The 24,553-nt window shown below is 39.7% G+C and overlaps 2 protein-coding genes across 8 annotated transcripts in view; both read left to right on the plus strand.

Moving 5' to 3' along the window:
* The window catches only part of erf (Ets2 repressor factor), a 42,691-nt gene extending 30,568 nt beyond the window's left edge, over window positions 1-12,123 (plus strand). The window contains exons 3-5 of the mRNA XM_015045925.1: window positions 4,475-4,590; window positions 7,618-8,489; window positions 8,808-12,123. Coding sequence (XP_014901411.1) covers window positions 4,475-4,590; window positions 7,618-8,489; window positions 8,808-9,401 — 1,582 coding nt within the window. The 3' untranslated portion in view covers window positions 9,402-12,123. The remainder of the gene's footprint in view (window positions 1-4,474; window positions 4,591-7,617; window positions 8,490-8,807) is intronic.
* A 9,274-nt stretch (window positions 12,124-21,397) lies between these two features.
* Window positions 21,398-24,553, plus strand: part of cica (capicua transcriptional repressor a) — a 40,627-nt gene continuing 37,471 nt past the window's right edge. For 5 of the 7 annotated variants that reach the window (XM_015045957.1, XM_015045934.1, XM_015045951.1 and 2 more), the window contains exon 1: window positions 21,399-21,617. The gene's annotated coding sequence lies outside the window, so the exon portion shown is untranslated. Of the gene's footprint in view, window positions 21,618-24,553 lie in introns of all 7 variants that reach the window. The other 2 variants (XM_015045980.1, XM_015045989.1) reach the window with 1 other exon arrangement.

Below are 24,553 nucleotides of genomic sequence, written 5' to 3' on the forward strand. Positions count from 1 at the left end.
TTTTATGGATGAAATATGACTCCTCTGTCTATTTTAAACAAAGACATTTGATAAGAAGAGGCGTGTGTCAATGCATTTTAAACTCGCCTGCTTCCTCCTGGTGTTTGCTTCTTTCACAACTCTGCTCCGGTTTGCACCTTTGCTAAAACCCAGATGTTTACTGTTTGGAAAGGATTCACCACATGTCCTCCATGTGCTCTGCTTAGATTCACATTGAGTGGTTCACCACGTCCCAGCTGGAATATTTACTTCATCCAGAAGTTTACAAATCTTTCTGATTTTGTTAACAACTACCTACTACCTGTTGACAACCTACTAGGAGTGCAGTCTGTGCAAGTATGTAGGAGTGTACAGATTGCAATCTTCTGCCTGATCACCGTTCTATAAAAAGACTCACAATTCACATTTTGATCAATACCATAAGTTGACAATTATTTCAATAACTGATTCATCACAATTAATCGGACTCATCATTTCAGCCCTAAATGTTTTAACGTTGCTGAACATCTCAAACTAAACATTTCACTACATTCAAGCCATTTTTCTGATGAAGACTTGAACTTTGTAAAGAGAATTTCTTAAAAATGTTGTTTTTTCATCAAATTGTCTCCTTTTGAGTCTCCATTCCCTAGTTAACTATTAATTGATTACTAAATTAGCTGACAATTACTTCAGATTTATCATGTCAGCAATAGTTTTTAGATTATTCTAGATAAAAGAAAAAAGAAACAATATAGTCACAGAGGAGTACATTTCAAACTGAATTAAAAAGAACCTAGATTTCAAGATTAATCTTTGTCAAAATGTTGAAATTTGCAAAAAAGAACAAAACAAGACAACTTTAAAGCGTCAATGTACGATATTGATTCCAAGATCTTTTCTAAGATTATAAAGTCAGACATTTGTGCTTGGAATCGTCTAGGAAGGAAGATCCACACCTGCAATCATCAGGATTCCTATTGTCTCTTATTATTGATCAGTACTGATGAAGGCGGCCTGCCTGCTGTACCCACCTGTTTGTTCCTGAGTGATTAAATGACCTCAGCTCTTCATGATCTGATTACTTCCCCTGCTCACAGTTCCTGCCGGTTTTCTCCGTTTGCCGCTTTGTGCGGCCGCTCTCCATGCGAGAGTGTGGGAGTTCATTGCAGCCGTTTCTTTCAGAAGAGGCCCTTCACTCTTTGAGTCACCGAGGGGCTCGACGAGCCCCTGCTTTCTCCCTCCTTTGTGAAAAACTCCCGTGACGAATATCGTGTCCACGCTGGATTCAGCCTGAGCAGAATGACTCATATCCCCACCATTGTGTGATTTCTGTAACCGTCGCTCCTAATGTGACCGATCACCTCAAGTTGTCGTTTCTTCATGTTTACCTTCAGTTTCCTGAAGATGAATCATCCCTCTTCCTGTGCCAGAATGAATATTTGTTACGCATGTGTCCGTAAATAATAGTATTGATCTTTATGGATGGATGGATGTGTAAAAATGAATTGATTGGTGCATAGGGCGCAGTTATACAAGCTTTTATAATCTCTTTCAGCCTGCACTGCAAAAAATAAAAATACTGTCTACTAATTTGTTTCTTTTGGGATTAATATTTGAATTGGCATAATGGGAGATATTTTTCCATGCAAAGTGGGGAAAAAAAGGCATTTGAGGAGTTCTGGGTTGAACAGGTTTACATATTTTTCATATTAAATGCAAAATGTAATATTTTGTATGTTTCCCAGCAAATAGCCATTTTTCAAGTATGTTAACGATTAATCGCTTACTAAATTAGTTGACGATTATTTCAATAATCGATTAATCACAATTAATCCAGTCCTAATGAAAAGTATTAGTTCCGCTGCAGATATTTTCAGTTTTATAACCTGCCAGTGGAGTAGCATTCTTTTAATCAATAATAAGGAATTATTGATCTGAAACAAGCCCCTTTATCTTGCTGAAATGTTAGTCAGTTTTGTCTTATTTCAAGTTTAATAAAACATTTGCACTAGAAAATACTTGGTAAGATTTTGTGTTTTTGCAGTGTGAACCAGATATCCATCCTTAAATCCATGTGCAGATTCACCCACCAAGCTCCTCTGTGCTTCATGTAACTGGAAATGATACGTATTACATTTCCCAGAATGAAGTCGCCGGTCCCTGCTGAATGAGGCTCTACGATTTACTTGTTTTTGTGTAAAGAAGTATGAATGTGGCTGTTGGTGAGTCACACTGAGCCATTTTCTGGTCTTTTGGAGGAGCTGTCAGCAGCTGCCTATTCACTCTTTGCATCACTCTGTGTGCTGACGATGACTAATGCACTCCTACTAATGGAGCCGCCTGGATAAGACTAAATCTGAATGGATGTCTCACCTCCTTCAGGCTCACAGTGAGGCTTTGAATTGAAGCGTTGTGTTCAGTCAGGAAGCGGCCTGTTTATGGAGGTTTACATCACTCTTTCCATCAAGAACTCCCCTCCTTTGACAGCATTTTGTTTCTTTAAGCTGTATTGATCAGTCTCATTGTGCATCATTGTATCTTTACCCATTTTGTTTGGTGTGTTTGCTCTTTTCTGCACCAAACAGGCTTTTCCTGGCTTATTTCTTTGAGAGCTGACCCACCTGATGGTCTGTGTGGGGTTTTATTCTAAGGATTGTAGCATAAAAGAGAAAAGAAATGTTCTGCAGTATCGTTGATGGAGGCTGTAGTTTTGAATACAACGGAAGGAAGGAATTATTATTCCTATTTATGCATCAAAGAACCTTTGACGATGTTTTATAAGTCTGTGCTTTCATGCACGTGGAGAAAAGCAAAGTGTCGAGCCTCTAATCAGGGGTTCACAACCTTTACGATCCAAAGAGTCACTTTTACCCTCAATCCAGATTTATAAATTGCTTACAGCCACAAATATCACATGACCTTTTGGAAAAAATGACAACTGGTCATTTTTAGTGAATTTCTAATTAGGTTTTAAGTTGTGGTGGGACTCTATTAAGAAAAAATAATTTAGTTTATTGCAGGATCTATGTGGAAAATTCACTTTTTGCTTGTTTTTATACTTCTATCCTGGTCTTTACTGCTTCTAGAAACCATTCAACACTAAAAACAACTCCATGTAACCATTTCCTACCAATAAGTTGATGGGTTTTGTTGTCTGAAAACAAGCCGTTTCAAAAACCCATTGATTAAGTCCAGTTGCTAGGTAACTGGTTAGAGCCCAGTTACCTAGCAACCAAAGCGGAGCTCCGCCCACTTCAATATTTGAAGACGAGCCCGATTGGTCAGTTGGTTTTACTGCTTAACATTCAGAAACCTCTGCTGCATCCTTGATGGTTGTGCCTCTTCAGCATCAACGTGTGGTTTTACAGCCATTTGCAGCCATTTTCAAGAGTCTAAAGGGCTCTTGGGGGCGTGGCCAGCAACAGCTTATTTGCATAAAAGTGACAGAGCCCTAAAACGGCTCATTCTGGAAGTTCATAAACAGCAGAACTGAGGAGCTAAAATCTCATTGTATGAGAATGACTGTGTTTTTATAACCCACAGACATTTCCTAACTTACTTAAAAGGAAGCATAATATGTCCTCTTAAATATAAATATTAAAGAGGACATATTGTGACAAATTTGTCACAATATGTTAATAAAAATGTTTAAATTTTTACAGTGGACCTCAAGTATTCATGAGAGTTGGAGACCAACAGCTGCTGACACAGCAAAACTTTAAAAAAAAAAAAATTATAACTGCTTATTTTAATAATTCAAACACTCAGCATGCATAAATACACATATTAGAAACCATCTTGGCATTATTGCATAAACTTTAAAATGCTGTTAGTTTATGAATCACTGAATGGTGCAGCATCAAAATACATTAAGGATCTGCTGGTGTTGTACGAACTTTCCAGACCGCTCTGGTTCTGGTTCTGCTCTGCATCCCCAGAACCAGAACCAAACATGGAGAAGTAGCATTCAGCTTCTATGAACCACAAATCTGGAACAAACGTCCAGAAAACTGTAAAACAGCCGAAACGCTGAGTTCCTAGACTAAAAACTAGAGTTGCTTTTGAAACAATATAAATGAAACGCTGACCAAGATTTTTTGTGTTTTTATGATGTGAAGCAGTTTGTTGCTGAAATGTGCTAGAAAAATAAAATTTCGATTGATTGGTTTGATATTGTAGAAGCTAATTAATTCAGACTAAGTTATCCCCACTCTTGGGGGGTACAGCCAATCAGCTTCAAAGAAAATAAATAAAGCTGCTGGATTGGCATTTACAAACACCAGGAAATGGTGTGTCAAGTAGCATTGAGAGTAGCTTCTAAGTCTGCATTTAATTTCCAATATGTCCAATGTGTTGCATAAGCTTGAAAGTCTCTCCTAAGGTTTCCATTTCCACATGATGAATTTAAACTGCAGCTAACTTCAGTAAATCTGGCTCCATAGTGCATAACCTGCAGGTGATGACACGTTCCTGTCCTCCTCTCTCTGCACAGATACTACTACAACAAGCGGATCCTCCACAAGACCAAAGGGAAGAGGTTCACCTACAAGTTCAACTTCAACAAACTGGTGCTCGTCAATTACCCCTTCATCGACATGGGCAGCTCTGGTAGGTACACATTCGCAGCAACGTGAAAACTGCTGGCCGCTCGGTGTTAAAGGGCGCTGAGGTGATTTACACAGCGAGGAAGGGAAGTTTTGCACCTCCTTCTGGGGAAGGTTCTGTTGGTTTGTGTCGGATTTTAATATGAAACATGAAAAACGAGATCCAGCTGTTGGACCTTCTACTCATCCGATGTTCAACTTCGTGATCTTTCAGGTTTTATAGATTATTCAGTTTCATTTTAATCTTTTAAGCTTTCTTGTTTTTATGCACGTTTTTATTATTTTATATTCCAACATCTGCTACTTTTATTGGGGAAATGGATGCAAAGGATTCAGAGTACTTATGGTTACAGATGACACAAAAATAAGATTATTTCTTCTTTTTGATTCATTTTCTAACCCTGTTTTTGAAAATGGCATAACTTTTATTATTGTATGCATATTTTAAATAGTTTGGAACTTTTGGATCATATAAAATCCAGTTAAAAAAAAAAACTGCAGACTGGCTTTGTTGTTTTTAATTGCCTTTACATTGCATTTACTACACCCTTTACTGTACATTTATTGGCACCTCTGGCAAAGACACATAAAAGTCTTTAAAGCAAGTTTACTGCTGCAGTTTAAAAACAAAAACTGTAAGAAGAGTAGATGAGAGTAGAATGTGAAATACCCACAGTAGTTAGGAATAATTGATGCCTCTTTTAATTTTTATTTAAGCCACTCAGAGTTTTTTACATCCATGAGTCCCATTTTCCCTTACATGATAACATTGGTGGTTTCTGATGTGGCTCATTGCCCAGGGTAGCGTATCACTGGGGGTGGCCCAGCTACTGATTTTATTTATTTATTTGTCTACTGAATTGGAAGTAGCCACCCACAGATGTGTACAGAATAAGCACTGAAATAAATTACTGTAAAGAGATATTTTACCGTTTGTAATAAATCAAAACTGACTTTGAGCACCGCCATTACGCTCATCAAACATGAGCTTAAATGTTTTACACGAAAGAGAAATTCTTTCAAAGTTTCACATTTCTGAAACATTTTTTAATTATTGTATGTAAAAATAAAATACAAACGCTTTTTCAATTTAAATGGTATAATGGTTGGAGCTCAGGCTACAGGTCAGGATGTAATTCAAGAAGGGATGACAACCTGGACATAAACATGATGTCACTTTTCTCTTAACCACTCTTAAACATGGAAAAGAGAAGCAAGCATGTTATTCAATTACAGCTAATGGGACAAATAAATCTCACTCCGTCGTCTAACGGCAGGGGTCACAACCTTTATTACTCTAATAGGTAGAGTTATAAAGACCTTTTTTGTTTTAGCTGAAATATTCTCGTTTCAGCTTCACCGTTGTTGGACCTTTCTGCTGTAATAGGAGAGAAAATACGAGCCAATGAGGAGCCAAATAAAAAGTTTTTTTTAGTGGATGTTAAGCTTCATTTTTGTCAAAACTGACTCAGATTTCAGGTTTTAAGTTTTATTTCTTGTTTCCAACAACCTTTAGAGGTAGCTGTTGAGCAGCTTTTTTCTCCACAGGCTCAGTTTGCCAGAAAAAAATCCCCCCTGAAGATGTTGTTTCATTAGTGGGACAAATCAGAAACATGTTGATGGTGTGGAGGCGTTTGTGCTGCTCTCTGACATTCGTCTTAATCTGCCCGGTAACCGACCGCGTGCGTCTCCAGACCCCAGCGCCACGTCTGCGCTTTTCCCCTCCTCCGTGGGGCGCAGCCGCTTTGGGTCCGGCCACCCAGCGTAAACACGGCCCATATGGAGCGTTGGAGACCGGGTGACATAAGCGAAGCACGAAACTTTAATTATAGCCTCTGTGTGATGTGGCCCACACACTGACATGTTGTGATACGATGGTTTCGTACGCGCTTGCAGCTTCTCCTCCAGCCGTCATTCCTGACACACATGGCACAGATGTGTTTTTCTTTTTTTAAACGACAGGCGCTGGAAAAAAAAACTGAGGAACCCAGCCCATGTTTGTAATGGCAGTCGGGTCGACTTTTCCAATATTTAATCCCGGCATGTGCTCAGATGCCAAGAATTTATTGCAGTGCCACAGGCTCAGAATGGGGAGGCATGAGGAGCTCATCAGGACTCGGCCTAAACTCTTGGTTCCTCTCAGCTTCTAAGGCTTATAGTCAAAGAGAAAACATAAGAATCCTCTTCCTCTCATCTTGAATGTAAACAAATCAAAGGAGAGGATTGTAGATTTCAGAAGAAAGACGGTTAAATCAAACCTTATTTCCATCATGGGAGAAGAAGTGGAGGTGGTTGAGGAAGATGAATACCTCGGTGTTCATCTGGACAACAGGTTGGACTGGAAACGCAGCAGAGAAGCGTCTGTAAGAAGAAACGGAGCGTCTGGAGGAAGCCAAGACCCGTCGAGGTTTGCAGCAAGATGCTGCAGATCTTCCACAAGTTTGTTGTTGAGAACGTCATTTCTTCTGCCACAGCATCAGAGCAAGGGACCTAAAAAGTCTCAACAACCTGATATAGAAGCCGGTTCTGTTCTGGAGACGACTGTGGAAATTAAACCGTATTTCTGGACATGATGATGCAAAGGCAGATTCTTCATAAAATTAAGAAAACTATGGACAACCCTGACCATCCTCTCCATGTCTTGGGAAAACGAGGAAGGAATCAGTCTGGTGCTTTGATCTCAACTAAAACTTCTTTTGAAGGACAATTTTGTTTACTGAGACTTCATAATTCATTTTATTCATTTTGTTGTCTTGTTTTATTTATTTTGGATATTTAAAATGTCTTCCAGTTCCGGTGTCAAATGTTAATTTGAATTTAAAGTTTATTGATCTCTGAGAACGGTAACAACTATTACCGTTAATATAACGATAATGGTTATTATACCATTACTGTTATTACCATGGCCGTATCTTGTGGTCTCAAAACAACAACATTATGATTTATCGTGATAAGTTATGGGACAGTTTACTGCTTATAAACGTCCACCGCTACAGGAAGTGAGTCTGAACTGTTCTCTTGTTCGTCGCAGGTCGTGGAGTCCCTCAGAGCGCGCCCCCTGTCCCGACCGGAGGAACACATTTCCGCTTCCCGCCCTCCACCCCGTCGGAGGTTCTGTCCTCCAGCGAGGAGCTGCGCAGCCCCGGCGTGTTCAGCACCGTGGCGCGCCGCATGGCCCGCGGCTCCGTCAGCGACTGCAGCGACGGCACCTCCACCAACTCCGAGCTAGAGGAGGCGGCGGCGGCAGACGAGCGCGCCATCGGGCCCGACCGGGCCTTCCGGGGGCTCCTCGCCCCCCGCCTGCCTCACGAGTCCCTGTTCAGGTTCTACGGGGGTCACCCGACCCCAGCGGGGTTACCCAGGCCCGCGCCCAGGGTCCACGCCGACCCTCTGTCCCCGTTCCCCGTGTCCCCCCTGCCCGGGCCTGGAGGGCTGCTGTCCCCCGCCCTGTCCATGACCCCCACCCCCCACCTGGCCTACACCCCGTCCCCCTCCCTGTCGTCCCCCATGATGGGCTCCCACTTCTCCTTCAACCCGGAGGACATGAAGCACTACCTGCAGGCCCACACCCAGTCCGTTTACAACTACCACCTCAGCCCCCGGGCCTTCCTGCACTACCCCAACATCGTCGTCCCCCAGCCACACCGCCCCACCCCGGAGAAACCTGCCCCCCACCACCTGCAGGCCCCGCCTATGCCGCTGCCGCTCAGCCAGCAGCAGGCCGACGACGCGCACGCCTCGCCGTTCAAGTTCAAGCTGCAGCCGCCGCCGCTCGGCCGCAAGCAGAGGGAGGCAGGGAGCTCTCTGGCCGCCGCCGCCTCCTCCTCCAACCACGCTTCCTCGTTTACCGGCGCTGGTCCGAACGTCGGGCCTGCTGTGGGTGGAGCGCCGCCGAAGATCAAGGTGAGTCGGCTTTGGTTGCATCTCAGAGTAATGCTGGAATATTAATACAATTATTAGTTTTTGTAATTTATACAAATGAAGACACTTTTTTAACTGATGCACACCTCGTGTTTCCGTAGCTCAGAGTGATGTCAGCACGCCCAGGGCAGCCATCTTGTTTCGCAAACATGTTTTACAGCTTCTGTTTATTTGGATTTTGAGGTCACAACACGATACTAGGGCCAAGCTACAAATGGATAAAAAGTTTTATTAAAATCGGTTCTGTAATCAAAAACTCTGAGATTCTGTTTTTATCGCTGATCTGTCGTTCGCCTGCAGGTGGAGCCGGTCTCCGACCTGTCCGAGGAAGACGTGGAGGTGACCGACATAAGCGAAGAAGATGAGCTGAACCCCAACAGCGAGGATGAGGAGGGAGACATGTTTCCCCCTCTTCCTCACAGCCGTCATCATCATCACCATCTGAAGAACGGGAGCGGCATCAGCCCATCCGCTCCTCATCCAGAGGAAGACCCCGACGATGACGAAGAGGTGTTCAAAACTCCCGCCACTCCGCCTCCCGGCGGCGGCGGCGCCTTCCCGCTGATGGGCCTGAAGACTGAGCCGGGCCAGGCGGTGGCGCCCGTCAGTCCCGGAGGAACCCGCTGCATCCCGCTCAAACTGCGCTTCAAACGCCGCTGGAGCGAAGACCAGCGGATGGAGGCGGACGGAGACCGGGAAGAAGCAGAGGACAAGAAAGTGAGAGGAGAGGGGGAGGAGCAGGAAGACGGGAAGAGAGAGGGAGAGGAGGAGAACGGAGGAGGAAGAGGAGTGATCCTGGGCCTGATGCTGCCGCCGGCGCCGACCCAACGCAGAGCAAGCTCCGAGCTGCAGAGAGCTACGGCGCAGCTGTCGCTGGAAAACGCCGGCTGCTGAAAAACAATCCCAACATGGCAGGTTCTGCAGATCTAGACGTTCGGACCGATCTGAAAGTCTGGCGTTGGTAAACGTAGCAGGTTTCATATCATGTTTTAAAAAACCAGAACCAACTGTTTTGTTCTTTGCTTTTGTCTGAACTCGTTTGGGTCGTTTGCAGGAAGATTCATGCAATAATTCACAAATTCTGGCCTCAGTTAGCCCAATCAGGTGTCTCAAGTGTGGCCCGAGGGCCGTTTGTGGCACGCAAAGTGATTCTGTGTGGCCCTCAACCAAAATACAAAAAAATCGCACAAACTTGATATTCCAGCTCAGTGTTGGAGGTTCATGCAGTTAAACAAATCATTTTTAAAAAGATATTTAAAGTCTCCTAAATATGGAAGGTGCAACACAAAGTATGCATTTAATTAAAGTTTATGGTAAATAGAACCACAAATATTTAGCGATTTTTACTGAACACTTTAATGCAAACATTTTTAAAGACTGAGAACCTGTTTTCTGTTTTCATTGCTCAGAATAAACAAAAAATCCAAAGATAATAGAAAAACAATCATTTAAAATTTACATTTTTTAAAATAGATTTCATGTTTCAGATCTACAATAAGTCGCAGTTCCCTCTTCTATTAAATCAGATTTCTTTATTTTAATAAATTTTGTGTTCACTGCAGAAATACAAAATCTGCCCACAGATAAAAATTTAACATTTAGCAGTATTTAAAATAATTCTAATTTAAAATGTTTTAAAACTCAATCTCATGGCCCTCAATTACTTTTAACTTGACAGTTTAGGTAAAAGTTTTTAATTGAGCTAAATGAACAAATCATCTTCCTCCGTGTGACGCAGCGACCCGTTCGGAGAAAAGCAGGGAACAAAACGAGCTGTTGGCACAGAATCATGTAGAAATCATGGTGTTTGCTTGGTGAATCCAGCCGGACCGGCACTGGGACACATCATCACTTCTTTAACACTAAAACTCAGACTTTAACCCAACTACAGAGTTTTCTCGGTCCACTTCTGATCACAATTGTGCCCAAATCCAGTCGATAAATGTTCGACGTAGGCGACCGGACGTTGGGAGTCGCCTCCGGTTCTTGTATGTTTCTTCTTTAACCCAACATGGAGCCGACAGATCCTGATGTTACTGAAGATCAGCCGCCTGTACAGAGATTCTAGAAGTGCCTGGAAGACGCCCCGTCACTGCAGATTATAAATGCAGAAGAAGAAAAGACGCATCGATTGGTTTGGTCTGGAAGAGACTATATCTTCCTCTCCAGTTTCGCCAACGAGGGCATTTTCAGCGTTGTTGCCTTCAACCTTACCCATCATCAGCTTCTCCTATCTTTTTTATATATATATATAAACATATATATAAAATAAAAAGACTTATTTTTTCCTCTGGATTTAAATGGACAGTATTTTTCGGGCATTTGCAGAGACGATAAACTGATTACTGTCTTTTGGGGGAGGGAGGGAAACATAATGAATGTGGAGCATCAAGGCTAACTCAGGCAAACCTTCACTGAGATATGAAAAAAAAAGTATATTTTTAACATATAAAAAGAGATTGTGCCCATTTTATCAATCAGATTTAAAAAAAATTGTGCCTTTTTGTCAGTTTTCTCCCCCAGGAACATGTATTATCTCTCAGAAAACCACCATGCCTTCGGCTTTTTGTAAAACTAAACGTATATATTTTATTCAAATATATATTAGAATCAGATATTCTATTTCAATATGGTCATTTGATACGAATTAGCTAAATCCTCCTATTTTTAATAGCAAAGATGTGTATATAAATATATATTCTGATGCAGCTGCGGCGACCCAGATCCGGCGGCTCGCTCTGATTGGACGGTCGGGAGTTTGGTTTGAGACTTGAGCAGCTACACCATGCAGCGTCCTGGTTAGTGCGGTTACAATAAAGGGAAACATGACATCACATCTGACATTAGACGCCTACGCAGTCGCAGAAACTACACCCAAACACACACACACACAGAGGAAACCTCAGAGCGACAAGGGACTTCCCATAATCCCTCATTCTGCATGTGTGCGCGCTCTGTGGTTACCCCGTCTACAAACATCCAGCTTTTTTGTGAAAAAGGCTCAACATTTGTCATTTTTAAATAGTTCGTCGCCTCATTCCTGTTTCACCAAACCGTTCGGAGACGTTTTCAGGACTAAACCACCTGAACTGTTGGACCTGTGCTGCCTTACAGCCTCTTCTCTTTCCTCCATGCATTACTGTTACTCCTGTAATGATTTATATTATTAACATGACTACTTTATGATTATGTCGTACCCTTGTGCCGCGGCCCAACCTCTTCCCCATGAATTCCCAGTTTATGAGTTCTTGTACTGGTTTGCACTCTTTCTACCCGCAGACAGCAGCAGGAGGAGGGTTGGATAAAACTCATACAGCAGGGGGAAGAAGTCTTTTTAACTTTGTTTTTTTAGTTGTTTGTATATATATTTTTCATTATGGTGGATTCTGTAAGGACAAAAAATGAGTGTTGTACTGTTTAACATTTTTAACATTTGTATTATTTGACACCTTTTTTCTTATCCTCTCCGTCTCTCCTCTCATGTTCTTGTTATTTTCACTCCGGAGGAGAGGCGGAGCTTTTTATTTTATCATGCTTCTGTTTCCATTCTGTATCTGTTCATCTGCATTTGTAATTAAACAATAATCAGGGTTCATTAAAAAGGTGAAAATGGTCACTTCCTCTATCTTTATTTAATGTTGACATCTTGATTTCCTCTTCAGGAATGAGCAATGGACAGAGTAACAAAGTCTTACATTTTCCAACAACGAAGATGCCGCTTCACTCCTTTTCCTTTGTTTTGAAGCGACTATTGCCTCTAGGAACCTCTAAGTACAGTCACTGTTCCTCTGTACTGAAAGTGCTCCATTATCATAGGAAAGTTTGGACTAGAGCTGCTGCTCCTCTGCATCAAAAGGTCTAATAGCTACTTTATCTATTCAAAGTAGAGCTGCTGTTTCTCTACATTGAAAGGTCTCCGTTGTCCAAGTGATGCACTGAGAAGTCACTGATTCTCAACATCAAAAGGGCTCCGTTATCCAAGGAAGTTTGCTTCTCAACATTGAATGGGCTCTGGTCCGTCCTCTACATGGACGAGTGCATCATATCCTATTAAAGCTCTAGGTAGAGTCACTGCTTTTCAACATCGAAGGGGCTCCTGTTGAGGAAGTAGAGGCACTGCTCCTTTGCGTCAAAAAGTCCATTTTACCCCATTGAAGTTTGAAGTAGAGTCACTGCTTCTCAATAGTAAAAGGTCTTCATTATCCCAAAGGAGCACTGAGTAGTGACAAAACCTGTCAAGATTGAGCCATCTGTCCGTTCTTACCTGGAAACATCTTGAGATCCTGATGAGCAGCTACAGAGGGGGATGTTGAGATTATTTCTTGCAATTTATCAGTTAACAAGGAGATTAGATTACATTTAATCCTTTCAAACTTGGTCTCAAGCAGATTTCTACTTATTTTTACTTATGCTATATGTAACACATTAAAACCTGCATCATGTATTTATGCTAAGATATGTTCTAGTAGATCATTTCACTTAGAACAATCTGTTTTCAAAGAAGTAACATGTTTATAGGCTCTTTTTAAATAAATGTTTCTGAAGCCCTAAATTTAGTTTACAGACTAAAATAATCAGTCATTCAAGAAAAGGGTTAAAAGGTAAAAGGGCTTTATGATATTTTTTATATTTAATTTAAGTTTTAAAACGCAAACACACACACTAAAAACTTCCAGTAATTGATGTAGTGAGGTTTTTTTTTTAACTCAAATGTCTCTGACTCTAGTCTAAAGTTTCAAAGCTTCTTACTCGGTTTCTGATGTCTTGTTTAATTACATCTTTGGCGCCTCCTGCTGCCATCTCTGGGTACTACAGCTCAGTTTCCCAAGCTTTGCCAAGCGGCTCTGTTGGCTTTGGTGGGGATGGAGGGGGAATCTGGCTCGTGAACGCAGAATGGTTTTATAATTGACTTTTCCTGGAGATTGTTTACATAAAACTGTAAACACGAGTTTGAGTCTAGACCGGCCGTTCAGCTCGTCTGGAAACTTGGACCAGGGAAAGCCTCGCTGTGGGAGGGTGTGGGGGAAAATAAAAAGGCTCTTTAATATTAGTGTATCCATGTGAACTTTAGATGTAATTTACATAAATTCAGATGAGATTTTTGACATCTGCCTCCCATCTGAAGCTGGAAACTTGAGATGCTGACCACGGCAGCTTTTTAAATATGTCAGCTTTGGGAAGGAAACTTTTCAGTTTTGAAGCTTTATGATCAAAGTTCCCTAAAATTACTTTACTAGATAGAGTTGACAAAGATGAAAAGACCAATCCCTTCTTGTAGTTATATCTATCCAGAAAATTGGCTGTAAAAACAAATTAGGCCTAAGTTAGAAGATAAATCCTCAAAGAAAAAATGAGTTTGAAATGGTAAACATTCTGATTCCAGAAATTTGCTAAAACAAAAAAAACAAAAAAACAAGCTATGACGCAAAGCAAGACAAATATTTGATACGTAACTGAGAGGTAAGAGCAGTCCAGAAGATTTCTCATTAATTAAATTGATCAATTATAGTTTTTTATGTCATGTACTGTACAACATCTATACACTAAAATGTCTCTTAGACACTAAAACGTAGTAGCAGAAACGGCTGTCTTATAACAATTAGCTTTGAGAGTTAGCATGCTTGTTCTGCTCGAAATACCGTAATTAGCTTTGGGAATTAGCATTAGCATTCTCTTTTGGTCCGTTGGACCTGTTTCAGTCTGCCTGAAGGAGTTGAAAACCTCATTAGCTTTTTTTTCACAGTAGTTTGCTTCAGAGGTTAGGCTAAGCATGTTAGCATTAGAGTTTCTAATCACACAGCCTTGGAAGTTGGCTAAAGCATATTCTGATAATCTGGCTCTATTTTGACTTGTGGTGGCTTGGTACACTGCTACACTACTACAACATAAGCATTATCCATCCATCCATCCATTTTCTGAACACCTTTGTCCCTCAGTGGGGTCGGGAGGGGTGCTGGTGCCTATCTCCAGCTAACGTTCCGGGCGAGAGGCGGGGTACATCCTGGACAGGTCGCCAGTCTGTCGCAGAACATAAGCATTAGCATCACAATATTTGGTTTTAGAAGTTAGCATACTTGTTCTGCTCAAAATAATTAACTTTGTGAATCAGCATTAGCATTCTCATTTGGTCTGAATGTTTTAGTCTACATGATGGAGTTGAAAATCTATCTTACAGTTCAACTACATTATTAGCATTGTGAGTGCAAGTTTTTCTGCTCAACAAAGTTAGTTTTGGTAATCAGTGTTAGCATTGATTTATTGGGTTGGGTCTGCTTTAGTCCAACTCAATTAGCCAACAGCTTATTATCTTGTCCTTTATAATTTTTAGCCAAATTTATTAAGAACCTCGTTGGAGATCTGATCTCTTATCTGCAGGTTAAGAGATCCTCTAGATAAGAGAGGATCTCTGGATCCTCTCCAGAGAAACTCTGGAGAGGATCAGTTTGGCAAAACCTGAGTGTTAGCTTAATGTTCTGCAGTTAGCAGAAGTTTCCAAACCACTCATTTTGTGTTGTGTTTGGTATTTTGTTTACTTTCTTCTCTTGCTTTTACTCTTCCTGATTATATGAAATCAGCATCCAGTCCTCCTCCTCCTCCTCTTTGTCATCTTCCTCTCTGCTGTGACAGTTTGAACCGTTCAGCAGGCCGACTCACAGCCTGTTGGGCCTCCAGCAGAGAGGGGTTGTTGTCTGGCTGAGAACAGAGGTCAGAGGTCACAGTCTGGAGACACAAAGCGGATCACAACAGAAGGCTAATTATCAAGTATTGTTGCAGGAGTCCTGCTGGGACTTCACCCTTTTGCTTTCACCAACAGGTCGCAGTGAAACTTCAGTTAAAACCCGGTGACATCCTCCTGATTATTATGTTTTATTGGCTGTTATTTATTATTTGATAAATAACAAATATTTTATGGGACTATCTGCTGTATTTAAGCTACTTCTTAACTAATCTGAAGCTAAACCTGCCACCTGTAAGTATTTTAGAGTAAAATATACTTACAGACAAAGGTGCTTCCATCTTAAGTGCAAAATGTATTTACATTTTGTTCAGTTTTGGCCTAATTTCTGCTCTGAATATGTTGGGGGGGGGGTTCAGCAAATGACTGTTTTAGAGTTCAGTTAGCAATTAACAGATTACCAAAATGCAATCATCTGAATACTTTTGGTTATTTCAGTCTGAGAAACAGGCTGTCACACGAAAAATATCAAAGATGTTTTAAATATTTGCTAAAAATAACTGAGTTGCTTTAAAGCCAACTTGTTGAGTGAGATCAGTGGAGGATTTACCTGCAGCAGCTCTGTTAAGGTGTTTATTCCACATGAACATAACCGTAAACATACCAAATGAGTCAGGATTTGACTTAAAATTTATATTTTCCAACTTTTTAAAATGTTTCTTTTCTAAACTTAAAGCTCAGATGTTTATGGGATGTGAAACAGCGCCCTCTGCTGAGCTGTAATGATCATTGCAGTCACTGGTTTCCTGGATTTTACTTTTCTTTTTTTTTAATATGTATATTTTTTTGGAAACTATAATTATTCAGTGGACTAATAATGATATAATCATGAGTTACTTCACTTATCTCAATAGTGCAAATATATTAGCTCACCTGATAAAAGACGAACTTACAACCAACTTTTCAGCCAGAAATAGGAGCTTGTTATACATTTTTCCTTAATATTGTTTTTTTTAAAGTATTAGTTTCATTGGCAGATCATTTTCATTTCTGAGTTTGAAAAGTTGAAAATGTTTCAAAAGTCAAAACGTTTTGACTTTTGAAACTCAGAACTTTCCAAGTTTTGTTCAAGAAAATTTAAAAGATTATTCTAAACCTTTCAAAAACTTCTTCTCATATTTTTCTAGAAATTTTTATATTTTTTGGCAGAAATTTACTCCCTTTTTTCGATCTACAATGAGAAATCCACGGAGACTTTTTAGCAAAATTATTATTTTTTATCTAAAATGTCGTAAGACACTATTTATATTTCAGTCATTTTCTACAAAATCTAGACTACTTTACTATTCAGTATGTTTATTATGCTATTGAGGACATAAAAATAACTTTACTTTAGAAATAAATAATTCCAGTTTCAATTAAAAAACAGAAATGTGGCCCTTTGGTTCTTACATCTTAATCACTAATTTAGGTCCAACTCTGATGTTAAAAGGGTCTTGAATGTTATTATGCTGTCAAATCCACTGTTCATTTTTTCCATTTGAATATATATTTTATGTTGGAGAAGAGCAGTGAGGTCTTTAAATACACACTTCAATCAGCGCGTTTAGAGCGATGAGTCCCCTTGGAGTCTGCGGTCTCTGGAGCGGTTCAGGAGTTAAGTGGCTGTAATGGGTTTAGTGTAAAGTGACTGGGATTGTTTCTGTCTCTGTGTGTGTGTGTGTGTGTGTGTGTGTGTGTGTGTGTGTGTGTGTGTGTGTGTGAGGGAGAGAATTAAAGCTTGCAGCTTCATGATTCATTCTTAGGAAGTGTTAATACCAGTCGGATTTACAGAGCTCATTCACAAACGGCTCGGCTTCCTCCATCCTCACCGTTATCAGAGGCCGGTATAAAACCCTAATATTGTACTAAGACCAATAAAAGTAAAAAGTAAAAGGCTACTTTTTACTTTTATTTTTACTCAAATAAAAGTAAAAAAGTAGCCATCCAAGAAATTACTTAAGAGTAAAAAATTTATTTGGTAATAAGTAGTAGCTCATTTAATTATTAATAACTTAATATTTAAAAATTACCAAACCATAAGGTTAATTGAAATTTTGGAAATTTTTAAAGATGAAAATTACAATAATTTTGTAAGTAACAAAAAACTAACAAAATCAGGCTAAATAATTTGTTTTCCAAATCAGTTACTTTCAATAAAAAAATCTCATGAAACTTTAACAGAAACTGCAGGTGTGTCTGTTTTTGGTAAAAAAAAATAAAAATGTTTGTTTCTCATTCAGTGGGTAGAGGATCCAGAAATTTTACTGAAGTAAGAGTAGAGATACTTCATTATGAAATTACTCAAGTAAAAGTAGTAAAAATACTTCTAAAAGTACATTTAAAAAAAAGTTCCCCAAAGTAAAAGTAATTGATTAAATGTAAGTGGTTACTTCCCAACTCTGACTGTTGATGCATTCAACTATGCAGTTATGAATGATCAGTCAGACTCTGTGCGTGTGTGTGTGTGTGTGTGTGTGTGTGTGTGTGTGTGTGTGTGTGTGCGTGCGTGCGTGCGTGTGTGTGTGTTTACAGATTTAACATTTCTCTTACGGTATTTAAAATGTTTTCAGTGGGTGATTGCCGGACTAACATGTCTGCTTGCTCTGTATGCAGGAAAGGCTGCGCGTGCTCAGATACACGTACAGCTTATGTAACACTCAGGCGTGTTATAACTACAGCGTGTGTGTGTGTGTGTGTGTGTGTGTGTGTGTGTGTGTGTGTGTGCAGACTGCAATGCTGCAACCAGCCAGCTCTGTTTCATCGCTGAGCAAACTCACCGTCTGTGAGCTAAACAAAACAACGCGCAGGGTGTGTTTCATCTGTTTGTGTTGTATTCTGTATAGTGCATCGGTGTCCAAAGTGTGGTGCGCGTGCCATTTGTGGCCCTCTGAATAATTTTAGGGTGGTCCTTGATCGCCAGTTCAAGAAAAAATGACTTGTTGATGCAGATCCACATCTTAGAATCAGTGTTGGTGAGATTTTTACTCATGCCAGGTTTGAAAACGTACAGATGATTAATATCTTAAAATGGAAACATGCAACAAAAAACAGCTGTTTGCAAATTGATCCAAACTCTGGTCACCATTGATTTTTATTTTTTTCCTTAACATCCTGGTTGTTTCTGTTTCTATTTTTATGTTTATTGAAAATACTTATTTATTTATTTGCATTGCCTTCCAGAATTGCTATGTTTGTTGTGCTTTTTTGCATAGTGACAATAAGGGAATTTCCAAAAGTATTCACACTTTAAATTTTATTAATCAATAATGGGGACCAAAAACATCCAGGCCATTTAATAAACCTGGAAAATAAACAAAGAGTGGGGCATAAACTCTCTTTCTCTTTAAAAAGACACATAAAAATCCAGTCAAAGATGAAAAAATTTAGGATATAGTTTGCTGGGGTTTTTGTTTTGTTTTGTTTTTTATCTGGCAAAACTGCAAGACCTTTTTTGTTTTAGATCTACAAAGAACTACAGAAATGTGACTGCTTTGCTTATTTCATTAAAATATTGTGTTTCTTTGTTTATTTAGCAAGTAAAAGTAAAATATAAAATACTTTTTTCAATCATAATCAAAAAACGTTTTGGGGAGTTTCAAATATTAATTAGAATTTATCAGAAATAAATAAATCAGAATTCTTATCATGACAAGAAATTCCTCCCGGTAAATGATAAACGATACAGTAAACGCCCAGCCCTACAGGCAGGAGTACAAATGTCTGGAGGATCCGCAATGTTGATGTTTAACTTTTTCAGAAACCAAAAACCCCAGTTTACGGCAAGCTTTGTAACATATAATCAAACTTCACTCCTATTTGTTTATTTCATTTATTTATTTATTTCAAACAAGTTTTTAAAAACTAACAAAACAAGTAACCAGACAGACAAGAGAAAACATGTCAGTGATGCACGATATATCAGCACTAACATCAGTATTGATCAGTCTTTTAACATATCAGTTTCAGTCCGATAAGGAAAACCAGGCCGATACTAACAACTGCTATTTGCTTTATCTTGTTGATATTTGTTCCTGGTTGTTGTTTTTTTCTAAAAGTGTCAAAAAAAGAAGAGAATATATATAATAATCTGTAAATATTGGTTATTGGCCATAACAGCAATATTAATATCGGATATCGACCCACAATTTTTATATCGGCGCATTCCTAGAACAACAAGTAATTTATGCTGTTGTGTTCATATGCCTGTTCAATTTACTGAGCTACAGAACCTTCAAATAATTTATATTATATACAACAAAATTATTACAGGACATTGTCATTATAGGACAAGAAAATTGACCAACCCATAATAATTATAGGAGTAATAATGACAATTTCAAATAATCAGACATACAGCATCAGAATAATTACCAACTCCTTCCTAATGTACACCATACAATATACTTACATAATCTGAGTTACATAACAAATAAGTGAGTAATCACTTGTTTTTAGAAAACTCATTGCAGTCTCTAAAGCGAGTGCTGCCAAGTTACAGCTTTTCCATTATAGCTTTACACACCAACCTTTGAGTGTAGTTTGGAAAAAGTACTAGACTTACTCGCAACAAGAGTTTTAATCCAAAATCGTTCCCAGATCAAAAACTATCATATGTAGAGTTAATGTCTGCTTTTCTATCTTCCAGTAAAATCTCGCTGTGCTGAGACGCTAACGCTATCTACAAGTGAACATGGACATCAGTTAGATATTTGTAGCTTTCTTGGAAAGGAGTTGAAATGCAATAACATCAAATTCCATGTTGAAAAAACAGTTGGATTTTTTTATTCATCCTGACACCTTAACATTTTTGCTCATAATAGATTATAGCCTGTGGTGAGCACAGCTAGCTACAAAGTTAGCTGCACTAACCCTAAAGAAGTAATCATTAGCATTAGTTCCATTATCGTTACCATACCGTATCAGCATAGTATGGTTATGCTAAACTGCTAAATCTAGCAAAGTGAATCGAGTCCAGTTTGGTAAAACTGCTAGACATACTCACTACAACTGTTTTTAGCCAAAATGGTTCCTAAGTGGCAAATGAAACAGATACAATCACATAAGTTATGAAAATTCTGATTTTCTAAATTTCTAGTTATTAGTAGATGCTAATGCTAACACTAGGTGAACTTGAACATCAGTTTGATTTCTGCTGTTCTATTTATACGTTCTAGGAAATTTAAGTCATCCTGGCATTAGTATTTGTTTTTAATAAAGTCTCACCAGTGGTGGGCACTGCTAGCTAAAAAGTTAGGTAAAATAAAAAGAACTTATCATAAACATTAGTCCAGCTAACGTGCAGCACCAACAAATAAAAAAAATCTTATCTTATCTTATTTTATCTTATCTTATGTAACTAGTAGATACTACAAAGCTCAAAGTTTATGTATGATATAATTTGAATTGTGGATGTCCGTTTCTGAGCCTTAATATAATATGGTAACTGGACTTGCCATACTACTCTCCGCTGTTTGGTTAAACTGATGGCAACAAGCTTAATGACCTCACCACACCGCACGCTCATTGGCCTGCAGACCTGAATCCTCCTAACCAATCATACGCTACTCCGGTGACGTACATTCTCCGGCGGCAGCTCTGATTGGCCATGGGGCGGGACGATGGGATTCCGTCCTGTTTAGGACTTGCGCTGATTGGCTGCAAGGTGGGGATAAGGAGAGACTCAGCAGGAGAATTTGGGAGTTGGTGTTTTTGTGGATCTTGGTGAAACTACACTCCACCTGTGGATCGAGTGGCCACGCTGAACTTGCAGACCAACTACTAAAAACACTGGGAGTTTATAAAACTTACATAAGCTCATGTAAAATCACAATCTAAATGAATGACATCTTGATCGGTTTAGGAAATAATAGTTTGATGAAGGTTTGGGGATTCTAGTTGATTCATATTGGCAAAACTTGTCAAAATGTATATATAGAAGTAAAGAGGCGATTTCGAAAAAAGAAAAGAAGCCTCTTTTCCTGCTCTGCGTTCCTGATTAGAATCGCAGCTCTCCTATTGGTACGCAGCCTCGATCTTCCAACAGCTGTTCTGTTTTCCCACACTCTTATTGGTTGAGACGTCCCGTCCGTCAAATTTACTTAGACACGAAGCCCCGCCCTTCCTCCCTTTTAGTGCTGTTTTATTGGCCACTGTACTCCTTCTCGCTGCGCCATTGGCCGGCCGGGCTGGTTGTCAAGTCTCGGGTCTTCATTCACCATTTTGCGACTGTAGTGTAGAATGTCCAGGGAAGGAGTTACTGCTCCTTTTAAGTTGCTTTGCCGGAGAAAGATGAGCGGCCGCTGACGGGCAGCAGCGGACCACCGTGCCCTACTTTACCCGGCGGAGGAGCATCTTGTGAGGGGGGATTCAGAGAGGAATCTGTATTATCTCCGGTGAGTACAAGCTTGCCTACAAATCTCCTCCTGCAGCACTGCAGAGGGGCTTGTTGTGCCTTTTTTCCCCACACCGTAACGTTCATATTTACTGTGGTTATAAACATAGTTAGCCGGGGGCCGGGAGGAAAAAAAGGGGAGCGGTGCGGCTGGACGTCAAAAACTTTCCCGGAGAAATAAAAACAGCGCCATTAAAAGTGAATGTGGACTTCCCCAGAAATAATTTCCACCCCTTCATCCTTAGTGACACATTTTCTTCCTGTTTTGGGTGCTTTAAGGCGGCTGTCACTATTGATTTCTCTCTGTTTGTGGGCCTTCCTCCAGCTTATTGACACTTTCTCCCTCTCTGTACAGCACAAACTCACCCTGACAGCTTTAAAGCCATCGACTTTTTCCGCTTTTCTTCACTTTGTTGTATTATTGAACACCCCGTGGCCGTTTAGGTAACTCGACAGGCCACGGTGAGGTCAGAATCCCCCCTTAACCCGGTTATTTCCCGGTTCCTCCGAGCAGAGGACCTCTTAGCGGCCTGATTACGGAGCGCCGTAGCTGCGGCCTGGTCGCTGCACGCCTCGGCCTGCGGCTCTCATGGAGTAAAACTGGTAGTAACTGCGGTACTACGAGGTTGACACGGTACTACCAGCTTGAAGCAGAGGTGACGACATCCCTGCTTGTTGTTTGCATTCTCTGGGCCTTGTCGAGATGAAGTTAGCAGCTGTTATCTCTGGATTATGATGATGCATTTGTTTACACGCCCCGGCCTGCTGTGAACAGCTCAGTAGCAGCAGCCCTGTTTTAAACTTAAAATAAGTGTAAAGCAATTAAAGAAATGTAAAATATTCACATCGTGAGTGGAATGGATTTAAAAGTTAGAAAGTTTCAAATGTACACGCATAATAAAACCACAACTAGAGCTGATTTGTGGTTTTCCGCCCTGTCTGAAAGTTTTATTTGGAAATTTGCTGCCTTATGTTTTTCTTTTAGCCACAAATCTCTGACCTATGAATCAGAGGCGCTTAAATAGTCTCTAGAGAGATGAACAATGGTTGTGTCTACCAGCAACACACAGCTTCTGAACCATCAACAAGTATAATGGACACAATTTGTTCTCATTATCTAAATTTCCTAAATTAACCCCTAACATTTAATTTAAAAGCTGGTTTTCACTGAAGAAAGTGGAGAACAGTAGAAATGTCAAGGTTTTCAACTGTTTCCATGTCAGGAATGCTAAAATGACACAATACATGGTTCATATAGTTTATAGTTTGGATGACAGGAACAATTTTCTCTGGTTCATAAGCCCCTCCACTACCTGTTGCTGCTCACTGACTGTCAGTATTTCCTCACTTAAACCAACAGAAAATATCTAAACTTTGAAAAGGTATTAAGGAACTTTTGGTGTTTTTACTTCAAAATAATGCAATCCTGCAAACTGGTTTCAAATGAAAAATAAAAAGTTAATCTTCTCTAGTTTTATAAACATTCTTAATGTTTCTTTTAAAAAAAAAAAAAGTGCTGCTTTTTCCATCCAGAAGAATGTTTTTGTTTGTTAAGCTGCGCGACTGGCCTGTGAATCATACGAGCTTAAACACACACCTAAACTGGAGAGAGATGTACTAGAGTTGTGTTTACAAACACAACAAACGACTGAGGAAGGAATCAGTTTGTTACATCAGTCATAAAGACGCATTTTGATCTTTATTTCTACAGTTCAATATAGTTGATTTTCAAATCAGAAAGTTATCCTGGACAAAATGGAGAACAAAACAAACATCAGAACTAAATAAATATTTATATTTTTCCAGATTTTGACAGTTTTTTTCCGTTTCTTGCCTGGACACTCCTCAACCCAGACCATGACAGCATATAATCCAGCCTGAGAAGGATGTGTACATGCACATATGCATATCCTTTCTTTATGCGTAGCTGCTAAATCTGAACTTTTAGGTCAAAACAGAGACTTTGCAGGTTTAAAAAGTTCCTCTTAGTCATTTTGTAGCTTTGTTGTCGTCAAATTTTAGCAAAATGTTTTTAAAAGCTGCTACAACCACAAATTACTCAATACCAACAATGTAATTCGACTTTTTCCACTAAATACTCATAAGCACTCTGTGCACTGTGTGTATGTCAGACAGCCCAATAAAATCAAATTATTCCCATAAACAGAATAAAAACATGCATTGTTCATTAAAGAGCTCACACTGAATTAAAGAAAATATACATACAATAGACAAACTTAATGATATTCCAGACTATTACATTATTCAAGTAAAAATGTTAATGTAGTATTTTTACTTTCACTAGAGTACATTTTTGGTCGTTTATTTGTACTTTTACTTAAAGCTGTGTTATGTAACATTTATAAGACCTATTTTTCAATATTTGCTGACAGTTTCACTGTCCTGACTGTATGTTATGAGACAGTTAATCGGTGCTAAGTAGAAACAACCAATCAGAGCTAGGAGGCGGGTCTTAACGCTGTCAACCACCATCTCCTTGCACAATATTATGCTACATCTAGCATCGCCTGTTATGAATGCTAAGGCTAGTTAGCATGGCCACCAATGACAGCAGATAAACGGTAAGTTGTTTCTTTGCCATTGGCACATTTAACAGCCACTACAGGAGACTGATTGACAGCGCTAAGACCCTCCTCCTGACTCTGGTTGGTTGTCTTTGTTGGGGTGTTGCATTAGGTCTATCTTTTCACAGATTATTTGACTGGAAATGGTGACAGTTTTAACAAATATGTAAACATATTCTTAACAAAAGTTACCTACTGCCGCTTTAAGTACAGATTTGAGTACTTTCCCTACCCTAAATAATTCACCCAGCTCGTCATGTCGGCTCATGAAAATCCTCCAAATTAAAACCAATTGGACTTGTTACCTCTCGCTCCCCCACTGCATAATTTCATCCCGGTTCAGCTGGTTGCA

This window comes from Poecilia latipinna, unplaced genomic scaffold (genome assembly GCF_001443285.1).
Source record: "Poecilia latipinna isolate Pla-1442-1.1 unplaced genomic scaffold, P_latipinna-1.0 Scaffold39, whole genome shotgun sequence".
NCBI lineage: Eukaryota > Metazoa > Chordata > Actinopteri > Cyprinodontiformes > Poeciliidae > Poecilia > Poecilia latipinna.